Source organism: Culex quinquefasciatus, chromosome 3, assembly GCF_015732765.1.
Source record: "Culex quinquefasciatus strain JHB chromosome 3, VPISU_Cqui_1.0_pri_paternal, whole genome shotgun sequence".
NCBI classification, from domain to species: Eukaryota; Metazoa; Arthropoda; class Insecta; order Diptera; family Culicidae; genus Culex; species Culex quinquefasciatus.
The window spans coordinates 119,923,061-119,947,091 of NC_051863.1; the positions used below are offsets into that span (position 1 = coordinate 119,923,061).

Here is a 24,031-nt window from a genome sequence, read left to right on the forward strand (position 1 = left end):
AACCGGGACCGACGTTTTACTTCACCATCCGATAGAAGCTCAGTGGATAAGGCGGGAATCGAACCCGCGTCTCATAGCATCATCGGGATCGGCAGCCGAAGCCGCTACCCTTGCGCCACGAGACCCACACGATGTTTCACATAAAATTCCATTCAAGAAGGGTTTTTTGGTATTGCAAAAAAAGTTGTAAGCAACTCACTGCAAAACTTGATTTTTTCAGTACTCGTCGTATTTATCCAACGAGGTTTACCGAGTGAAAAATGAAAAAAAAATGAACAACTCGTGCTGAAAAAATCTTCATTTTGCAACTTGTTGCATAATAGTAGTTTATGCAACAAGTTGCAAAAAGAAGATTTTTTCAGCACGAGTTGTACATTTATCCAACGAGGTTTACCGAAGCAAACTGTGCGCGGGTTCGGACGTTCAAATTTTTTCTCGCTGTCATTTTGTGAAAAAAAGTGTGGTGTAGTGGAATTTGAAGGCAAATTACGGAATAGTGCCATTGAAAATACGTCGTCGGGGCGATTGCTACCCCAGAAGGTGCCGGGAACTGCGAGCTCTCATCAATACCAGCGAGCTGTTGGATTTGGACCAGAATCGATTTCTAAAGAAATTCATCAAGGCTTGCAGCAGCACATCAACACCCCAGCAGTACCCGTTCAGGCGAGATCTGTTTCTATGCTGGAAGCTGGAAGACTCGTGGCGAATCGGTCGGGATGGACCAACCCGTGAAGTTTTTCTTATTTGGTGAGATCTTTCCTATATAAATATCAAAATACTCTTTCACTTATACTAACATTCATTCAGATCAATAAAGACAAACCACGCCAATTTAACTATATACGCGGTAGGGTGTTCCCTTGGTCGTTCGCTGTGAGTTGTGGATTGCCTGCTTCTCTAATGAAGGTTCGACTAGGGGGGCATGCTTATTAATTTCTCGTCGCTCCATACCCTCAGTGACGTGATGGGAGCAAGGGCGTCTATGCGAAGTGTCCCTACACCCGCTACAAATTTCCGGCGCTTGGGGAGGGAAGCGGGAAACCATTTTGATCTATGCGCCGGTATTTGTAGCATTAAAATTCGTGCAAAAAAACTTATGCACGTGGGTGTACAGATTATGGAGTAAAAGATGATCGAATTGTTCACCTAGCGCTCACATGTGTTTCGGGACCAAGTTGCCTGCGGGTATGGGGATCATACATACATACATACATACATACATACATACATATTAAAACAGCCGACATTTGAAAATGTCGAAAATTCGTGATAAATAAAAGTAAAGTTAAAAAGGTAAAAGGTTAATTTCGATTCTAACAATTAAAAAAAATCCCTTGGCTTTGTCATAATGAGTATCATAGGTTTGATGCTTATTTGGCAAGGAGTATGATTTGATCCGAGGTGGAATTAAAATCGAAGTGTTCAGTATATTGCTGAAGCTTCCATTTTTACACATGGACACCACTTCATGCTACGAGAACCCACTTTGACGCAGTCTCAGGGCTTAATCGATGACCGGTAAGCTGTCATCGAGACAAGGAGGTTCTCCGATAGTGGAAATATCACATTTGTACAATGAACCGCTACATATGTGATTTTTCCCTATCTTAATGTGGGTGTCAGGTTAGGATGCAGGTTTTTAAAAAATCAGTTTTTTGTAGAATTTAGGATTTTAACTATAAATATCAACTTATACTTTGCATTTAGTTATTTAGGGACAAAATTAGTAATAGTGAATTTAGGAATCCTATCAGAATCGGTGATTTTCATTCAAGTAGCATAAAAACCATTCTGATTTGTCAAAATTTCCATAGAGTCTCGATCAATCAATAGTGAAATGATATCGGACTAAATTCGTTGATCTGTTGAACTAACGACTGTCGGATTATGATTGTATCGACCATTGTTGCGAATCGAGGATCTACTGCAATTCTGACGATCAAATGGTCGTCTCTTTTTCAATTCACGACTTGTAAAATATGAAATGTTAATCTATTTTTTTTTGTTTTTTTTTTTTTTTAAGAAGCCAGATAGGTTTTAAAAGAAACGTTCTAGATTTTTTGGCTATTAATTAAAATGTCGGGGATTTGAGATAAGAGTAGCTTTCGGACATGTTACTTTAAATCTTGTATTCAATTCAAGTTAGGTAGTTATCCGCAAATGAATATTTGGACTTATATGAATAATTGAACATTTTGGACTTAATAATAAATAATAAACATAATAATAAACTTAATAATAATTAATAACACACAACTGTGCATTTATTCTAGAGTCAGATCCATACAGCGTCAGTGTTTATTTGGTCGAAGTGTACTAATTCATTGGCAGATCTGGTTCTAGTTGTAATGTACGACAAGACTGCTGACGGACGTGACAGGACGAGGGCCCAGTTTAGAGGTTTCGACATCAACGATGTGCGGCTGGATCACCCTCCAAAAAAAAAAAAAAAAAAACAATGAAAAAAAATTGTAGGAAAAACTAGAAAATTTACTAATGTTTTTTTTTTTAATTCGAGAAAGGTTCAATAGGTAGTTTCTGAGATATTTAAACATGAAAAATAATGTCAACAATTGGGTAACAAAACATGTATATAAATTGAAATGATAAGAAATGACTTGATTAAAAAAAAAATTTAAGTCCATTCCAGATGTTTTGCAATCATTAGTTTTATACACTTCTATGTATTGATGTACATTTTTTACTGTATGTAAACCGGAATTATTTAGTTTTAGTTCAATAGACTTATACTTTCATTAAAATTTTGAAGTTTTCTGATAAAAATATTTGTTTGTTCCCTGATTTTCGGGTCGACATAAATATTGAAACATATTTGAAACGGTCTAAAATTTCATGAAAAAACTGCTAATTTTTGTTCATTTTTCGCAAATTTGATTTTACATCTAAAAGTGAATTTTGATATTAGTTTGACAATATTGTAGATGTTTTCCGAAAATCACTCACTGTATTTCCGGTATCAGATTTTGCACCATCCTAAGATTAGGCTGCCTTTTTTACTTCTCTAAAACAAATTGAAAAAATAACATAAAATCATAACTATCTTTTTTTGGGAGTTCAACTTTTGATAATAAATCGTCGCTTGTGTGCTATCTTGTGACACGTATGCTGTAAAAAGAAAGGACGTGTCCCGAGATAGCACACAAGCGACGAAATAGTAACATTGAAAAGCTGAAAATAGATTTTTGGCGTGATTTCAAATTTCATTTAGTTTAAACGTGTTTTTGATTTGTCAAATTCAATTCATTTCTCAAAATATTGTTAATTCTTTTTCGCAAATTCTTACCTCAAACTCATCTTATTTTTTTGTCTTTTCTTTTCTTACAGGTAAACATAACTCAATGACTCTTAAAAACACAAAACCTAAATCTCTGGTAAGTAGAACGATCAAGGATTCTTCTGAACTACAGGTTCAAGAAGACAAGCAAGCCAAATTGTTCGAAAAAGAAAAGGAATGCTGCAGAGAAGAAATGCTTGCAGAAATGGTCATCCTGGATATGCAACATCAAACGTTAACCTTTTTAGGGACCATCCATATACCACGTAGACACTTTAGGGAGGGGGTGAATGGCGATTGTCCACGAGGGGTTTTTTAACGTAAAGCCCCACTTAAAAATGCTTGATATTGTTCATCTCCAAGTTTCTCTCCTGAACCAGAAAATAAGAACATAAGCATTGTTTTGGAGTTTTTTTTTCAAAATCTTAAACTGTGCCATGGCACCTAAAATTTTCCCCATTTCACCGTTGTCGCATCATGTCTAACGAGAGTGCCAACAGTGCCTATGTTCCTGTTGTCACCTTGAAAATTATTGATGTCACACACGACAATGAAAACACATCAACTTGAAGCGCAATCATTTTAATTATTCATACCGCTAATGCATCGAACATGAATCCACACTAGCGTGGCTCACGGATATATGAAAAAGACAAAAGTGTTCAATTTCGAACGCCTCGACCGGAATTTTGTAGCAATATGGCCCCAGAACATAACCTGAAATTTTAAGCGTATTTGGTTAAGGTTTAGTACTTCCACCATTGACCTGAAGTTAGTATGGAACTTCTAAAAAATTACTATGGGAAATTTTCACTTTTAACCTCTTCATAGAGAAAGTTTCCCAAAACCCAATCAAAATTTCCTATTCTCAGGTTTCTTATAGTTTTTGATCCGGGGAACAACTTTGTAGAACATCGCGAAGCGCTAGTAATTGATCCCGAAAAGATACAGGATATTTTTTGGAGTACGGAAACAAAATTCAACGTTCTCTAAAAATTTGTCTGTATCTTTCCGGGATTAATTCCTAGCGCTTTGCGATGTTCTACAAAGTTGTTCCCCGGATCAAAACCTATGAGAAACCTCTATTCTGAAAAAAATCATACGGCATAGGAAAACTTTCTCGAAGAAGAGTTAAAAAGTTGAAAATAAATAAATCAAATTTATTGAAATTTCTTTACAACTTCAGATTAAGAGTGGAACAACTAAACATTAACAAAATGCGCTCAAAATTTCAGGCTAGCTTCTGCGGTTATAATGCTACAAAATTTCGGTCGAGGCGTTCGAAATTGAACACTTTTGTCTTTTTCATATATCCGTGAGCCACGCTACTCCACACCGCCCGAATGGAACGTTGACATTTGAATTTGAATACCTGGTATTCTACCTTGTAGGAATATTATTATTTTTGTATTTATTTATTTTTTCAAAACTCTAATTGTGAGTTAGCTGAAAACAATCAAATTAAAATCAGGACGAATGTAGAATAAATCCTTCATTTTTTAGTACAATGGGTAAGTCCCCTTAAGCCCAACAAAGATAGTTCACGCGTAGGGCTTCTCTGGAAACCAGAAATCAATCCAGAGTGACATATCCTGTGGTGAAGAAATTTAGGTGAACCATTCAGAACAACGCTCCCAATCAATAAGTTCATTATGCATGAGTAATTTGAACATAGCGCGTTATTACGTAACTCCTGAAAGGGTTTTTTTAGGAGACTGATTAGATTTGCCTCGCGCTGACCGAGTCGGTGAGTTGATGTTTGGTTTGCCGAGTTGAGCATTTATTTTTTGTTTTTGCTCTTATTAAGAAGTGAAACAGGTTTCTGTTTTTATTTAGGATTCGTTGGCGCAAAAAAAGTAGAGACGCACTCAAGTGGGCAGATATACGATATGCGCATGTTTTTCTTTTTTTTGTGAACTGATGGAATCTAAGCTTTCAAACCGGTTTTCTGTATACCGGAATGGGTTTTTATGGGTTCTTGGCAGACGAAATTGTCTCCAAGCGAATGAAAGCGTTAGCGATATCTTGCGCTGGCAGATGAATTAGCAGCTGAATGAAACATTTATTTGAAGGTTTTATGTTTGCACTAATTGTAATTTTTGGAGTTTGATTTGGACATACAACTTTTTAAATTGTATGAAGTTCAATTTTTGACTCACTTAAGTATAAAGCTGAACAAAAATTACGTAATCGGAGTGACTCTTTTGAGGAAAGTCCTGTGAATAAGATCATTTGTTCGGATTTTGTGACATTTTTCCTAACAAAATGTAAAATATTCATATTTCTCACAACGAAATAAAGTCAAATTTTAATGCTAGATTCTGAGGTCATAGACAATTAAATTTGGGTTTACTTTTTAAAGTTATAAAACTTTAGTTTGTTCTAACTCTTGTTCTTGAAAAAATCATCATATTTAAATTTTTTCGATGCATTATCCTTTGAATACCAAAAATTGTAAGAACTCAACAGGCACCCAGCTGTCTCACATTTATTCAAAGCCCTTCCTAATGTCTACTATTAGTGCTTTCACTGATTATTACAAACAGCTGCCTGTTTCCTGTGTTTTCCACCATTATTATGGCGGCGTCGTTCATGTTCTGCTGCTGTTTTTTATACGGACGAGGGGACTATAGAGGAAACCTTCATTCTGACACCATCATCATTTTACACGTTCCTTCGGTTTAATTTTCAGGGTTAAACAACAGTTTTCCTCTGCGAGCTACTTCTTTTCAGCGCCACTTTCCATTCAAAAGTGTGATGTTTTATGTTTTGTGATCATCACCTAGCACGGGTTTCTGGTGAATGTCACCAGTGTGAAATGAAAAAAAAAAATAATAATGGGATGACCTACTTCACAGACTAAATGCTCGCACCCACTCACAAATGCACACACTATGGAAACCCATACAAAGGCCGACACGATATATATTAGCATGACTGTTGGCTGCCAGCAGAGCATATGTTATTTTATGGCAAAGCATCCCCGACATTGCTCCGAATCGATCCGTTTTCCTGTCAGGGCCAATTGTACCATATGGGGCATCTCTCCAGGGTTTGGGGTACGCTGGCTGCAGAGTGGAATCGAAATTTTCCAGTTGGTCGAACATCTTGAAATTTATTCGTCGCCATGCCAACCGAGCTGCGCTGCTATGAAGATTATCATAATTCTCATTTTACCCTGTGTGGCCTTCTGTATTCCTACGGAACGATACAGGGTGCACTCGTTAGATATACGGTGACATATTTTTGTTTTGTTTCTGCTGAATACTAAAGTGTTATACCGAACAGCAACTGCATGGAGCCGACGACATAAAAGCTGGCAAACATCCTTCCGGTTTGGCCATGATAAATGAATGGGATCTGCCCGAAGAAGTGGTCCAGGCTGTATGTGCCGTAACAACTCTTTTGAAGGAGTCTTAACTAGTCACTGTTACTAAGGCTGACAGGATAAACCTTGAACAGACTTCCGTTTGATCAGGACTTCAACTCGAGAAGGAATTTAATGTTCTGGATTTTTGATTGGATAAGAGAAACATTAAACCAAATTACTTCAAGAGTTTACGCACTTGATGGAATACATATTTTCACAAAGAATTCAATCGCATCAGTAATCAACAGAAACAAAAACACACACGAATGCGTAACGTCACGTGTGCTGTAATTTATTAGCCATTCCGTGCGATAGCTGATGGCTGTAGTCAAGCTGGAGGCTGCCACGCGTGGGATTCCGATCCCACCACCCGCGTGAACACGTGTACGCCATCTGAAGGGTTGTTGGTAGCTACACCGAGTCCTGAATCCTCGTGCGACCTTGAGACCCTCGTGACCCCCTCCCCGGAGTACAATGAACACACCCAATAGGTTCCACGTGGCAACTAAGGACAGCCATAAATCTGTATTCGTTTCCTATTTGTCCATAGTGGAATCGAAGCCAACCGAACTCTTGGTGCGGAATTCGTTTGACCCTTTCGGTGTCAGAAGTAAGTTTTGCCTTGATCGCCGAGGAAATGCCAAAAGATCGTACATGAACCTTACTTTTACTTTACCCGACCTTTAGCTGCTGAGATATTGCCATGCAAAGATTAAAAAACAGGAAAATTTATGTTTTCCAAGTTTCACTCAAACAACCCATCATTTTCTAATGTCGATATCTCAGCAACTAATGGCCCGATTTTCAATGTTAAAATATGAAACATTCGTGAAATTTTCCGATCTTTTCAAAAACAATTCGCGATTAAAAGCTTCATAATTCCGACAGATGGCGCAAAGCATCGAAGAATGACGATTCGAATTTTCGCTGTTTGGTTATTCAGGGTGGCCACTCATGTTGGGAAATCGGGAAAATCGGGAAAAAGTCGGGAATTCGTCAAAATCCGCAAAAAATCGGAAAAAAGTGATTTATGATTTTATGTCAAAAAGTCGGGAAAAGTCGGGAATTCTAAGCTTTTTAACTCTTGAATAAATTTTGTAATATTTTGTACAATTTTCAAATTGAATTCACTCATTTCTGCTTTAGTAACTTACTTTCAATTTAAGGTTATTTCCACTATTTCAATATATTTGAGTATGGAAAAGCTGTTTAAGACCTTTAATATCTTTATGAATATTGGAGTCTTTGACACAGATTTTCATAATATTTTTTTATGAATCAAATGATCGCTTTTAATTTTTGTTCACAGAACAAGAGGTAAATTTGATGAAAAACTAAAAAAAGAGCGTAATGGCCAGCTTAGAATTATGATTCTATTCCATTTTGTCACATAATTGAATATTTGAACAGGATTCGAACTTGAGTTTGGCAATAGTTTTTTTTTGGGTAAATATTTGTAATTGTTCAACTAAATTCATTAATTTTTTTTTTCCAAATGTTGCCCTTGAACTTTTTTTTTGAGAATGGGTAAATTACCTACCATAGAAAAAGCTTAATTTTCAGTTTGCGGAAAACTTAAATATCGAATAAAATCCAAAATTGAAAATGATTTTTACGTATTGAAAACATAAAAAAAATATTGAAATTGCAAAAAAAAATCAAAGAAATTTTGAGTTCTTGCATAATTATTTAAAAAAAATTCTCTTCAAACAGTCGCTTAAAATAAGTGGGAAAACATAAAATCATATCAAACTGAATTTTCATTGAAAAAAAAACAACATCTAAATACTGACCACTAGAAAAATTAACATTGATTAAAAGATTCAATATTAAAAATTACATAATTAAAAAGGGAACTTGGCAAAAATATTTTCTTTTACGAATTCCTTGACATTTTTCTAAATCCTTTGAATGAATAATAACAGCAATTACGTTTTAATCATTCTTTGATTTAAAATTATGATGAAGTTAAAAAAAAATATCAAAAACTATACGTTTGCCAATTTGAAAAATACCATAGGGGTCATTCCATCTCAACTGTGCACGAAAAAGTGCAAATTTGAAAATTACCCTCTCCGATCCTGCTCAAATTTGGCAGAGCTGTTGATACTATCAAAACATTGAAGAATCCCGAATTTCATCCAAATCGGACCACCCCCTCCATTTTTGTACCTCCGCAAAAAATTGACTTTTTGACGATTTTTGACCAAACCTCCTAGTTTCAAACGGCGATAGCTCAGGAACCACAAATCTCAGAAGGTCGGTCTTAGACTCAATTTTGAAGGAAATTGGACGTAGAATCCATTTCCGTGATCAAAATTTTGATTAATTTATTTTTTCTACCTGTATTGCGCAATTGAAAACTTTAAACGGCCGTATCTCAAAACACCCCAACTTATTTTTTGATTTGACCTCACCATCGTGTTCCCGGCCAATTTTACATAAGAATCACTTATCGACAGAAATGAATATGTTTCGTTCCAGAGATATCGAATTTTAAAGTTTTGTGTTTTCGAGATTACCTGCATCAGCTTCATTCGCCGCATCTGCTAGAAGCACACAGGCGGGCTGATCAATAACTGTTACCTGGCCATTTATTGAAATAATATTTCATCATAAATAATCTTCATCAAATTGAGCAAAAATTAACTGTATAATACTGTAGGAAACTGAAGTTTAATCGCAAATGTTTATCTGCTCAAAAAAAATAATGAAGTGAATTTCTGTGTTAACCCACTGGACAGAGCAATGACGACACACAGTAAAGGGCAGAATTGGATTCCGACGGAGCGAGAGGAAAATGCAATTCTAGGATTAGTTCTCGGAGAAGCCGTAAGAGCCATTGTTAAACAAAGTCCTTTTTGCATCGGTATTCGACCCACTTACGAAAAACCAATATCAAAATGCCGTACAAAGTTGGCCGGGGAACACGATGGTGAGGTCAAATAAAAAAATAAGTTGGGGTGTTTTGAGATACGAACGTTTAATGTTTTCAATTGCGCAATGCAGGTAGAAAAAATAAATTAATCAACATTATGATCACGGAAATGGATTCTACGTCCGATTTCCTTTAAAATTGAGTCCAAGAACGACCTTCTGAGATTTGTGGTTCCTGAGCTATCGCCGTTTGAAACTAGGAGGTTTGGTCAAAAATCGCCAAAAAGTCGTTTTTTTGGGGAGGTACAAAAATGGAGGGGGTGGTCCGATTTGGATAAAATTCGGGATTCTTGCATGCTTTGATAGTATCAACAGCTCTGCCAAATTTGAGCAGGATCGGAGAGGGTTATTTTCAAATGCTGTTCCGCTTCAGATGGAATGACCCATAGAAGTTATAAGTATTGTTGAACTTTCGATTATTTTTTCAAAGACTAATTGTTTGTGTTTCTACTCTGAATCATAATAATGAAATTACATTTTTGAAGTTTTCTTTTGTTTCTGTATTTTCAAAAAATGCCTATAATTGGATTTTTTTTATTGCGCCTTGCAGCAATTTCTAGAGTTTTGTGTCAATCGTGCTAGGCCTAGATTTTTTCATCACACTGCTTTGCAGGACTGAAAACTGTCAACTTTGCGCACTTTGCACCTCAGTAGAGTGCTGCGGGATTATTTTCATCACAGTTGGCAAACTGAATTTCTATCACACCATCAAAACAAAACAAGTGCAATGCATCGACTTCTGACCCCAATCTAGTCACCAAGCTGTGGTGGCCGTGGCAGTTAAGTCTTGAGATGGTCTGTTAAAGGTTCTTGGATCGATTCTTGTTGTTGACACTTTTGGGTTTTTTTACGGGTTTTTTTCTAATGAGCTCGAGGCCATAATTATATCGGCTATCTTGTAACCGTTGGTCACAGTTCTTGAACGAACCTTTACTTTTTAACATAATTCCTCAACCTACAATATTACACACTACACTAGCAGCGAAGGGATTTGCGTACCACTGCAATTAAGACAGGCTCGACAGCGCTGCGTCGAAACTGCATCAAAAATGTGTTGGATTGGAAAATGGTGGAGTTTCCTTCCGGAAAAGATTAGAAGGGAGAAGTGGAATTTTATCACCGATTGCAAAGATCGGAATCTTTTGCCATTCAGGCGTCTGTGTGGTTAGTCAAGTGTCCCAGTGTCAGTCCCGTTTTCGTACTGGTCACGCTCTGCATCCCGGAAAAGGAAGTGCCCCGGCGGAAGTCAATAATCAGCAGGACCTCGGCAACCCACGGTCTTTGGTCGGTCCAGGCTTGCGAGTGCGTAGGGGCCATTGTCTGCATCAAAACGTCCACCATACATCTCCACCTCTGGCAGACCATCTTCACCTCTGGTGCGGAACGCGCCATCATCGTCAAGGAGGTTCCCCTCTCGGTTCAACCAGATCAGCCAGGTGCTGGGTTGGCCGAAACCGTCACTGAGAGAAGACGCCTAGCCGCGCGGAAGCCCAGCAACACCCGCTCGACATCCGGCAGCGGAATCCTGCTCGAAGCAGCAACAACAGCCATCAGCCGTTATTTGACTCCAAAGATTCACCGCAAGCCAAGATGCCGGCGCAACACCACTGCATCCCGGCACCAAAGACCGCGATTCCACAGTCGGAACAAGTCGGAACACACTTTCTCTGGGCTGGACGAGCTTTCTGAACTTCCAAAAATTAGTAAATAAACAGCCTGCCATAGCAACGGATATCATCGTCATCACTGTGAAGAAAAATCACTGTGATGAAAAAATACTGTGATGAAAATAATTGCGCAAGACTCTAGTAAAGTGCAAAATGCGCAATAATTCATTGAGATTTTTTTTTCGTTGGTTAATATTGACTTTTCTTATAGAATGTTTTTTGTTCGAAATCATTCTTTAGATAAAAAATGCCTATTATTTGAGCATTCTGGAAAAGTCTGGAAAAAATTCGGGAAAAAGTCGGGAATTTGAAAATGGAATTAGAGTGGTCACCCTGTATATAGGAATGCAAACTTAAAATTGAATTTACAGCTCTTAGAACAACTTTTGAGGAAAAATTCAAGTAGTACGAGTGTAAACTTTTTGCCCTCTATAAATTAACGCAATAAAAAAGACTTTGAAAAAAAAATAATTTTGAAAAAAAATATTGTTTAAAATGATATGGCATCAAAAGTTAACAAAGTATCAGCTTGAATTTTTGCTCGAAAGTTGTTTTGAACGCTGGAATTTAACAAAACAGAATTCGCATACATAACCTCAAAGCGCGGAAATTTCAATCGACATGCTTCGCTCTGTTCTGCTACTCAACACTAGATGTCGCATGTCGTTTAGCTTATGAATGCCAATATTTTCATTTTCTTTTAAATAAAGACTAACATTTCAAAAGGCCAAACATTCAGTATTGCACCCTTTTGAAATGTTAGTCTTGATGTAAAAAAAATCAAAATATTGTTTTCGAAAAGATCGAAAAATTATACAAATGTTTTATATTTTTGAATTGAAAATTAGACCATTTGTTGCTGAAATATCGACATCAGAAAATGGTGGATTGTTTGTGTGAGACTTGGAAAACATCAATTTTCCTGTTTTTAAACCTTTGCATGGCAATAATTCAGCAACTAAAGGCCGTATCAACAAAGTTAAAAAAAAGTCAAATATAGAGCAATTTCTCAGCTTCCAAAAAAAAAAAAAAAAATTCCATGGGTGAGCAATAGGGTGCCCAGAAAAAATGACCCCTGCTCCACAAGCGGAAAACGGTTAAATGGGTTATTTAAAGCATCTGTGTAAATTTTGAGCGAAATTGGATGAGATAAACCCATTGATACCCGAGCCTAAAGTTGGTGAAAAAAATGTTTTTCATACAAAAATGACTTTTTTAAATCGCTAATAACTTTTCAGAATCGAGTTTCACAGCTTTGGCATGTTCTACAAAGTTGTAGAGCATTAAATTTTCAATAAGAATCTCACTTTTGGGAATATTTGGATGGTAATAGCGCACCGTCCAGACCAAACCGTAAGAAACTTGGGTTTTCCATACATTTTTTCGATTTTTCCCAAACAAACTTCACCTCCGAGTATCAATGGGTAAATGATGACCGATTTTGCTCATATTTGGCTCAGAGTCCTTAAATAGGTCAAGGAACAATATTCAGCTTGTAGAGCGAGGTTTTGAAAAAAAGTGCCATATTCTGGGCACCCTAGTGAGCAAACATGGACACTAACTTAAAAAAAATATATATTATTGCAGATTGGAAATATTTTTAGACAAATGTTCTCACCTCAAACTACAACAGAAAAAAAAAATGTTTAAGACACACACCCAAAAGCTTTGCTTTAAATCGATGATAGCTTTTATCCTAGACACCCACCACAGTAGGCATGCGGTGTGGAGAGGGGGTGTGCATTCTGATGTGAATATTTTCTGGCTGTGCGTCGAATTAGGTGCAAAATTAGCAATAACTGCGACTATTGTCAAAAAAGTTATCTGAAAATGGCTATAACTTGAAAACGGTGCACTTTATCAAAATTTCACTAAAGTGTTTTTGACTGCACATTTTGATTTTACATCGAAAAATGAAGATGAATTTTTTATATCATTTTTGTATGGACTGTAGGGTGGTCCTAATCCGGGCTTTCGGGGCTACCCCTGAAATCAAAGATTGACCCATTACTAGGCTAAATTCTAAATTTGACCACGGAAACCCCTCCTTCTAATCGCTTGAAGTTTGTATGGGAAAAATATCAAAATGTATGGAGAAAAGCAATTGTTTCAGTTTTTCCACTGTGCAGGACGAAATAGTCGTCCAATCTTAATCCGCGCAAAAATGGTCCTTTTCGGAAGCTTATAAGTTTTCAGCAAAAAATCTTTAAAATATGGTGTCTTGGGGAAAGTTGTTCTGCTTGCCAACTGGGCTGATCGTAAAACGACAAGGGGAACATCTATGCATCATATTTTGCTAACAAAAAAATAAAATGAATGTAACTCAAAAAAATATTCAAAGCATCCCCTTTACAAATTCTTTGACTATGACATGAAATTTAATGAAAACCTAAAAATAATGTTTTAATTGTTGATAATTATTTTGGCATTCATTATGCTTTTGCTTTGTTATTGTATTATTTATAAGTTTGTCTGATTTTGAACTAAACGACAGTCCAGTATCCAGCGCACAGTTTGACAACACCCAGTTAAGGAATAACGGGGATCACTGGGAATAAGTACTGTACAAGCCATAATTCAAATCTGGGGTTTTTTGAAAATGTCAATAAACCAAATTTTCAGTTTTGATTTTGGGTGTTTTTGATACCCTGACTCAAGGCGGTTTCAAAAACACCCAAAAAGCAAAAACTGGAAATTTGGTTTATTGGACCTTTTAAAAAAAACTCCAGAAATGTTGAACGCATCCGCATGGAGATGGTGATCTTAGCGGGTTGCAGTCCGGATTTCGTCATGTGATTTCATAAAATAAAATAACACAGCACTAATTCCCATTGAGGCAGCAGGCGTCGGTCCCGGCCTTGGTTGTTGTTAGGCCGTTAAGTCATTCCAGGTGTGGGAGCCGTCTCCCTGCTGTAAAGACGAACAACACAACAACAAACCAAGCCTACTTCGGTGGAATCGCTGGCGGCGGTTGGACTCGCAATCCAAAGGTCGCCAGTTCGAACGTTGGAGTGGAAGGTTCCTTGGAGTAAAAATAGGTTTGGGTGCTCTCCTCTTTCAAGCCTTTGGACTCCTAGGTTCGAGCAGAAACTTGCAATAGATACCACAAAAGACCTGGGGGTCGTTAAAGTGGTTGGTTTGTTTTTGTAATTTCCATATTTTGACAGATTTTTTAACACCATATCATATTTATTAAATTTGTGAAAATTGGTCTGAATTGAAACATTTTCGGTTAAAGTTGTCATTTTAGCGGAATCACGTTCCCACGCATTGCCATTTTTCTGGCTGTGCGTCGAATTAGGTGCAAAATTAGCAATAACTGCGACTATTGTCAAAAAAGTTATCTGAAAATGGCTATAACTTGAAAACGGTGCACTTTATCAAAATTTCACTAAAGTGTTTTTTGACTGCACATTTTGATTTTACATCGAAAAATGAAGATGAATTTTTTTTATATCATTTTTGTATGGACTGTAGGGTGGTCCTAATCCGGGCTTTCTCGGGGCTACCCCCTGAAATCAAAGATTGACCCATTACTAGGCTAAATTCTAAATTTGACCACGGAAACCCCTCCTTCTAATCGCTTGAAGTTTGTATGGGAAAAATATCAAAATGTATGGAGAAAAGCAATTGTTTCAGTTTTTCCACTGTGCAGGACGAAATAGTCGTCCAATCTTAATCCGCGCAAAAATGGTCCTTTTCGGAAGCTTATAAGTTTTCAGCAAAAAATCTTTAAAATATGGTGTCTTGGGGAAAGTTGTTCTGCTTGCCAACTGGGCTGATCGTAAAACGACAAGGGGAACATCTATGCATCATATTTTGCTAACAAAAAAATAAAATGAATGTAACTCAAAAAAATATTCAAAGCATCCCCTTTACAAATTCTTTGACTATGACATGAAATTTAATGAAAACCTAAAAATAATGTTTTAATTGTTGATAATTATTTTGGCATTCATTATGCTTTTGCTTTGTTATTGTATTATTTATAAGTTTGTCTGATTTTGAACTAAACGACAGTCCAGTATCCAGCGCACAGTTTGACAACACCCAGTTAAGGAATAACGGGGATCACTGGGAATAAGTACTGTACAAGCCATAATTCAAATCTGGGGGTTTTTTTTTGAAAATGTCCAATAAACCAAATTTTCAGTTTTTGCTTTTTGGGTGTTTTTTGATACCCCTGACTCAAGGCGGTTTCAAAAACACCCAAAAAGCAAAAACTGGAAATTTGGTTTATTGGACCTTTTAAAAAAAACTCCAGAAATGTTGAACGCATCCGCATGGAGATGGTGATCTTAGCGGGTTGCAGTCCGGATTTCGTCATGTGATTTCATAAAATAAAATAACACAGCACTAATTCCCATTGAGGCAGCAGGCGTCGGTCCCGGCCTTGGTTGTTGTTAGGCCGTTAAGTCATTCCAGGTGTGGGAGCCGTCTCCCTGCTGTAAAGACGAACAACACAACAACAAACCAAGCCTACTTCGGTGGAATCGCTGGCGGCGGTTGGACTCGCAATCCAAAGGTCGCCAGTTCGAACGTTGGAGTGGAAGGTTCCTTGGAGTAAAAATAGGTTTGGGTGCTCTCCTCTTTCAAGCCTTTGGACTCCTAGGTTCGAGCAGAAACTTGCAATAGATACCACAAAAGACCTGGGGGTCGTTAAAGTGGTTGGTTTGTTTTTGTAATTTCCATATTTTGACAGATTTTTTAACACCATATCATATTTATTAAATTTGTGAAAATTGGTCTGAATTGAAACATTTTCGGTTAAAGTTGTCATTTTAGCGGAATCACGTTCCCACGCATTGCCAGGGTTAATGGTTTTAGTTTTTTTTTTCCTGTCTCATATGCGTGCCACCAGTAAATAACGTGCCTGTTGATAATTAATTTGGCTTTACTGGTGTGTCAGGAGGCTTGTTCGTGCCATTATAACTATCATTAGGATGGGAAAGAGAGTTCTGCAAGTTGGCAACCAGAAGTTGTTTGAACATTTCTTGTTACACGAATGTTTTTTTTTAATATAATTTTCTGAGAGTTGAAAAATAGCTTATAAACCGTTTTTCTTCCTTTCCCCCTCACAGATACGGTTCCAGCAGCAGCCACGCGTCTCAGAGCAGCGGCGACATCTGCCGGATTTGCCACTGCGAGTCCGATCCCCAGAACCCGCTGCTGACGCCGTGCTACTGCTCGGGCAGCCTCAAGTACGTGCACCAGTCCTGTCTGCAGCAGTGGCTTACGGCGTCCGAGACGAACGCGTGCGAGCTGTGCAAGTTCCCGTTCATCATGCACACCAAGATCAAGCCGTTCAACGAGGTTTGTAACGTAACAGTTCAATTATGGAAATGAGGGGGGGGGGGAACATCTCAGACATTTGCGATGAACAACACGACCCTTTTCTGACTAAGCGACTATTATTTACCAAATGTAGCACGTTACAAAAGCGACAAAATGACGCTGCCTAATCAGCTATTACGACGTCCCGACCCGACATCTCGGCCTTTGTGTGTGTGGGGACAATTTCCAGAACCGCCGATCTGTGTTACGTCAACCGAGCCAGAATAATCGAATTATCCGGCCCGTGTGGATTACACAATAATCTCCTCCTCCAACTGATGAGCAGCGCGCAGATGACGACGACGACAGCGGCAATCGCCGGCCCCAAAGTCATATAATGAAAATTTAATTGCTTCGCCTGGAAGTAGGCAACGCACACACACACGTTCGCCACAACCCCGCAAAGACAAAAGGGGTTAATCTGTTTGGCTTAATCACGGGTGGACGATTTATCATCCGGATATTGAGTTGAGCGGGGGCGGGCTGGAACGATGGTGGAACTAACTGATATCCTTATGTCTTCCGCAGTGGCGCAGTCTGGAGATGTCTGGAGTGGAGCGGCGGCGCCTGTTCTGTGCGGTTCTGTTCCATTGTGCGGCGGCCCTGTGCGTCATCTGGTCGCTCTGCGTGCTGATTGAGCGGGCCGCCGAGGAGGTACGGCGCGGATTGATTGGGTGGCCCTTCTGGACGAAGCTGGTCGTGGTGACGGTGGGGCTGACCGGTGGCGTCGTCTTCATGTACATCCAGTGCAAGCAGTACTTGAACCTGTGTAATCGGTGGCGGGCAAGGAATAGGTATAGGTATTGTTGGAGTTTAAGATGGTCGGGTTGTGTCGAGCTAAGGACGATTGTTTTCTTTTTTGCTTTTTAGGATTTTGCTTATCCAGAACGCCCCGGAGAAGATTCATCCACCGCAGTCACCGGTGATGCAGCAGTTCCGGCGGGTACGGACGGCAGCTACCAGCGGGGGTGGGGTTTGCGGTGGACAAGGTGGCAGCGGAGGGGCTGGGAGTAGTGTTAGCAACAATAGCGTAACGATTGGTCCGATGATGCGGGGCTATGACCAGCAGTTGATCGGTTCGATTGGGGTTGGAGGAGGCGTCGGTGGTGGTCATCCTTGTGAGCTACAACTGAATCAGCAGGGTCAGATCATTGCGGCGAACATTGAGAACAGCTCGATTAGCTATGACCGTGACTGGACGCTGGACGATATCAGTCAGGTGTCGTTCAAGCCGTGTATTCAGGGCAGTGGCAGCCTCACACCGATGCCTTTCCACGACTCGGCGCACAACATTTGCGACGGTGGAAGTGGCAGCGGTAGTGGCGTGGTGGTTGCGACCCATCGGTACTCGGCAATCTCCGGGTCTTCGCACACGGTCCACGAGGAGGAACAAATGCAGCAGCAGCATCCGGCTGCAAGTATTAGCGAACAAAACAATGGAAGTAGTTGTAGCAGTAGCATTAAGACGGCCGACTTAAATCTGTTCAAAGTGCCGAACGCAGAACTGAGTAGTGTTAGTAGTAGCAGTACAGCAGGAGTGCCATGCCGATATCCGAACTCGGCAATTTTCTTAGAAAACCGTGATATTCTGAACGACCCGGCGCCGCCGTGCCACGAATCGGTGGCATGCCAAGCCAAACTGTACAATCGGCGTTCGACCGTCATGGGCGGCGGCCATTACGTCCAGGAAGATCCTCGCCATGACCTGCGGAGATACTCGGACACCAAGTTGCTTCAGCAGCAAAAGCTCAGCTTCGTCAGCGAGCAACCCGTCGAGTACAGCAGCCCTACCAAAGATCAGTTGCTTCTGAACCCCAAAAGCATCATCTACGACATGACCAGCTTCCTCGGGCCGGTCGTACCGCAGGAACAAAGCCCCACCAGCAGTCACCATCATCGCCCTCATCACCACCATCACCATCACGTGCTGGTCACGGGCGCCGCCGACCATCTACAAACCACCGACATCCAGTTCGACAGCTCGGCTCGAGGCGACGACCCCGACGCGGAAACGCCACGCCCTTCCCCGCCGTACGATCCCCTCGAACTCAACATCCAAGAAATGCTCGAACTAGACATCGCAAACATCCAGCGGCTACACGAAACCCAGGATCCGTCCTCGCCCTGCATTCACCACCACCGGCCAACGCCGCTGGTCGTGCGTCCCGTGTGCTCCTCGGCCTCCAACCCACGCCTGCAGCAGGCGAGCGCCCCCGCACCGGTCCTCATTCAAATGCCGCCGGAACCGACGCGCCGGCAGCAGCAGCAGCACCTCGACCCCAGCGACGCCACCAACTCCAGCCAAATCAACAGCAACCGACTGAAGCTGTTCAAGTCCCTCCCGAACCTGAGTGCCAGCAGCGAGAACCTGCTGCCCCCGCCCAAACGCTTCGACTCATAAGGTATGTGATGAGACAGCGAAATTTCTCCTTTAACTTCTAATTAAACAAAACAGAGTTAGACGTTGCAGGTAGTTAGTGTTGCTCAGTTCGGTTTTTAAGCAAATATGGGAAAAACGAAAGCCCCTCTTGTGATATTTTTTGGTTTTCCGCGATACATTCACACACACACACACACCTTCCTTCCAACGGATAGGAAAAAAAGCCCAACCTTACTTTCACCGAAATGAAAATAAAACGAACAAATAAATATACTTGGTAGCAAACGAGGCATTTTACGGGGCGCGCAGCAAACGAAACTATTCTTACTTAATCCGATATTTTTGCGTCCCTACCCAACCCTCCCCCCATGATGCATAATGTAATGAATTCAAACCTTAAAAAAATTGCAGCCCGACATACGATTAGAGGCTGGGCCCGTGGTTTGCGTTGTCAAAGTAAACGTAATTAGAGTTGTAGAACAGTGATGATGGATGCATGGATGATGGGAAGGAATATATTTAGTTAAGTAATCGTGAGAGAATGAGACAGATCAAGAAGTGAGAGATAGTGAAACTGTGTCGATAAGAGTGAGTTAAGGAAATATAACGGAACGGAGCGCGAACAGGACGTAACTTGTGACTTATATTATTAGAACCTTTTAAAATAAATTAATGCAACGGTGTTACAATAAATTAATGCAGTTTTTAATTTTTCCATTTGGAATATAGAGTTGCAAAACTTGGTAAAATGTAACTGTGATTTGTCGCATGCTTTATTTAGGTTATCCGAAATCCCTGAACCATTATCATCTACAACACACAAGCTCGAGTGAACATGGAAATTAAAGTTTTTAACTAAATTTCTAACACCCAATAATCCATAGTAGATTTCGCAAAGTCATAAAGTCTACCATTACCTACATGCTGAGATGTACTGAACTGCCGCTCTAATCGAGTCCGTCCCATATGTAAAAACAGCAAGCCGAGAAAAACGCATGCCAAATTTGTCCCGCCCATATGGCTGTGTTAGAATTTCACGAAAAGGTGAATTTTCTCCGGTTTTCTAGAGCAAAGTACTAAATATTATTGGTTTTTCTGGTAGTTTACATAATTACGAACCGAACTGCATAATTACCTCAAAATTGACGAAATTACGTATGGGAGGGACTAGCTTCGAGCGACAGAACTCATATCCCAAAAATAAGTTTGATACTTTTTTTCAACTCCTCAGGAAAAAAATATCTGTGCAGAATGTTAGCCAAATCGGTTAAGGTTAAAATTGACAAAATGTATTTTGAGCAATTCACCTCGAAATCGATTTCGGATTTTCATTTTTCTGCTGAGATCATCCATAAACCATTTTTTTTCTAATTTATGTTTATTTTGATCCGTCTTCAGGTTCCACAAGTACTTTTTGGATATCTTTATGTTTAGTTAAGTAAGGGAAAAAGAGTTAAACCTCGTATAAGATCGCCGATTTTTTTTCCCGGGACGCGAAATGGTTTCGTTTGAGTAACCTGCCAAAAATGTATGGCATTTTGTAATTTTTGATCTCGTGGATCAATCCTACTTTTTGCTCAGGTATTTAAAAACGTGGGTTTTAAAGAAAACCTAGATGTATGGGTATCAAAAGATCGGAAATTTTATGCCCTTTCCACATAGGTTGACTTGTGAATCGGGACCGGTTCGGATGCCGGCGGATTTTCCGACGACGTAATTCCAGGTTGGTACGAAATTCCTACGAAAAATCTATTCTATCGATACAAAGACCCACAAAATATATTGACATTTAGTTAAATTGAATGTTTTCAAAATTAAGTTTAGATAAGTTTTATATAGAATTTCCAGAGTTATATAAACTTTTATACTAAGTAATTAGTAAACTTTATATTCAATCCAAATTATTTTGTTTAATCAGTCAAGGATGCCTATTTGGAGTTGGGAGACTGGATTAATGGTGATTTGTCAACAAATAACTTTATTTATGTTAATTTTTCGAAAGGTGTACAAACTTTTTTTGCACCTTTTTTTAATTTGTAATAGTATTTGTTATACAACATTTTATAGAAATCATCTTTTCATGAGCTTTTTATTGCACAATGTTCGGCATGAGTTTCTGAACAAAACGTAGTACTAGGTTTCTGTCAAACTTTAAGTTGTTACATGTTCCATCACAAAATGTGCATAGTGCCCAAGGGGTGTAAATACTTTTTTTACATACTGTATTTAAGACATTTTTGTGTATATGGAGCCGTCCAATTTCCCATAAGGTTATCTGTGACCACTTTTGAAAATAACTCGTTTTTTTGATGATTTAAGCTTTTTTCACCACAATATTCCTATAATTGGTCGCAGTGATATTAAGGCTCTACAAACAAAAAAAAAAAAGCTTTTTTTTATCCAGGTTACCAGTGCTGTTAAACGTTTAAATTAACGACGTTTAACTTAACGGAATCGTTAAAAGTTAACCTAAACGTGAACGCGAACGGAGCCTACGTTGATCTTAACGAGAACGCGAACGGAACACGTTAATTAACGCCGTTAATTAACGCGTTAATCCTTCTGAGGCCCCGACTTTGAAGGCCTGAGTTCGTTTCGCGGTGCCTGTCCGTCGGGACGCATATTTTTCGCGTTCCGTTTTCGTCGATCGTCGTCGGTGTGTATTTCGGGTGAGTTCGTGCGTGTGTGTGTGAAGGTGCGGCTAGCTCTGGTTGTCACGATGACAGCAGAGCAGAGCCAGTTCGTTTCGCGGTGCCTGTCCGTCGGGACGCATATTTTTCGCGTTCCGTTTTCGTCGTTCGTCGTCGGTGTGTATTTCGGGTGAGTTCGTGCGTGTGTGTGTGAAGGTGCGGCTAGCTCTAGTTGTCATGATGACAGCAGAGCTGAGCCAGTTCGTTTCGAGGTGCCTGTCCGTCGGGACGCATTTTTTTTTCGCGTTCCGTTTTCGTCCATCGTCGTCGGTGTGTTTTTCTCGTTAGTCATGTATTTGATACACATCACAGTCGGATTTCTTTGTTCTATGATTTGCAATTGTTTCACGGGAAGATTCTTTTTAAATTGCGTCAGCAAAATATAAATTATCATTCAATTCGACCATTCGTTTCCCGCGAATCACGGCGACAAATATTGTTTCAACGCGATTGTTCAAGTCCTTCAGATAACATCATAACTCTTCAGTCATTAATTGGTCGCTCATCTTATAATAATTTAAAAGTATAAATAGTCTCAGGGCAACTCTACGTAAATATGTTACGCTGAGTTTAATATTTCACCTTTTAATCACACATAATTTTGATTCTATCTTTCCACAGCCGGCTGTCTAAGATTGAATCATTTATGTTAAACTCAACACCAAATAACCGGGAACGGTCTCATCCGCATCATCCGATTGTTTGCCTTGAGAATACATAATACATCACCCTATTCAACAAAATTCATTGATTATTGGGCCACATCATCATCCTCTATGATGAATCCTGGCCATTACCCTTCCCCACTAACAAAATCCCAAGTAGAAGTAGTTTTCCGGCACACGCGGGGTGTGGATATCGTATAGAACCCACCCTTGGTAGCAGCCTGTGCTAACTAACATTCCCGTCCCATCCCCTCGAGATCTACAAACTGACATGGCGGGCGCCGTTGGTGGCCAACGACTGTTTCCTATTCGCACCGGCTCTAGTTTTGAAGATCGTGATGTTTTATCTTTTCAGCGCATTCATGCATGCTGTTGATAAGGGAAACATCATTTGATCGTTGAAGCGTGTGACCAGTTGTGCTGATGGGATATTACGGTCCTGTTCAGCAACGGAGAAGGACAACCATGGGTGGTCTCTCATGCTCATGCTCATGCTCATGCTGAGGCCCCGACTTTGAAGGTCTGTATATCCCGAATGACAACATTTAGCGGGTTACTTCCAGTTGCATTTTACGGGCATTAACTGTGACTATGAGTTCCCGGTGAGGTTATTTGTCCAAAGTTACCACCGGTTCCGGCAACCCGGAACATCCGTCAAGCATGTTTTTTTAAAGCTTTTGTCATTTAATCGACATTTGAGCCAATGTTATGAAACCTTGTTTGAAGTACATAGGTACACTGAATACCTTGGGTCAGTTCAGGGCATCTGTGGCCACTCCGGAACCGATTCCATGGTACCAAGCAAATGGTTCCGATGATTGTGATGTTCAAAAGTCGACATGTTGCTTATCAAATTTAGTGAAATGAAACTCATTAATCAGCTATTATCATGCCGGTGTCCTTTGACCCGATCGGACCACCCGGAACCGGTTACCGGAGACCGGAGGAAGTGTAGTGAGTATAGGAAAAGTCCTTTCATGCGACATATCAAACTTCATGAAATTGAAAATTATGTCCTCTTAGATGCATGTCGATGCCTTATGATTCAATATGTAGATTTTTTATTTTATTCAGGAAATATACAATTACAATTTTGTATTGGTTCCGGTTGACCAGCCTTTAAACTCCAGTGCGCTTTTGCAGTTTGTAGGCTACAAGATGGTACGCAGTTGGAGTCCCATTGCATTCCATCCAAGTAGCCAGCTGAATTGTACAGGTTTGACACTCTCATCTCGCCGGTTACCATGGAAACCCAATCAAAGAGCCAGTAGTTGCTGTTTATTACGTCAATTGTCAAATTTGCCTGATTTTTAGTTCAAGGCCTCCTAGATTGCGTTACGGAACCACTTCCGAATGTTATGTCAATGATTTTAAAACCAGCCAACCAATACAAGTGTATAGCCACAAAGTAACACAGAGCGAGCAGTCCAAATAAATGTCATTTTACTTTTTGGCTCCATAAGGTTTGCTGGTAGCAGGCGTGCGATGTACCACAAAGTGGAACCATAAATCAAGTGGCAGTGGTAACTCTGTCTTACTCTGTGGTATAGCTAAAATATATTTATTAATAATATGAAATTCTTCAAAGGCGTCGACACTTTATCTATGATGCAGGAGAAGCGAGAGGAGGGGGAAGCACTGTGGCCTCCAATGGCCGATTCCGGAAGGATCAACCCTGATGACGTCAGTTTGG

The 24,031-nt window shown here is 39.7% G+C and overlaps 1 protein-coding gene across 4 annotated transcripts in view; it reads left to right on the forward strand.

Moving 5' to 3' along the window:
• Positions 1–19,737, forward strand: part of LOC6042326 — a 77,375-nt gene extending 57,638 nt beyond the window's left edge. For 3 of the 4 annotated variants that reach the window (XM_038260134.1, XM_038260136.1, XM_038260135.1), the window contains exons 3-5: positions 16,351–16,582; positions 17,132–17,403; positions 17,474–19,737. In XM_038260134.1, the coding sequence (XP_038116062.1) occupies positions 16,351–16,582; positions 17,132–17,403; positions 17,474–19,004 (2,035 nt within the window). In that variant the 3' untranslated portion in view covers positions 19,005–19,737. The remainder of the gene's footprint in view (positions 1–16,350; positions 16,583–17,131; positions 17,404–17,473) is intronic. The other variant, XM_038260137.1, reaches the window with a different exon arrangement.
• The last annotated feature ends 4,294 nt before the right edge of the window (positions 19,738–24,031 follow it).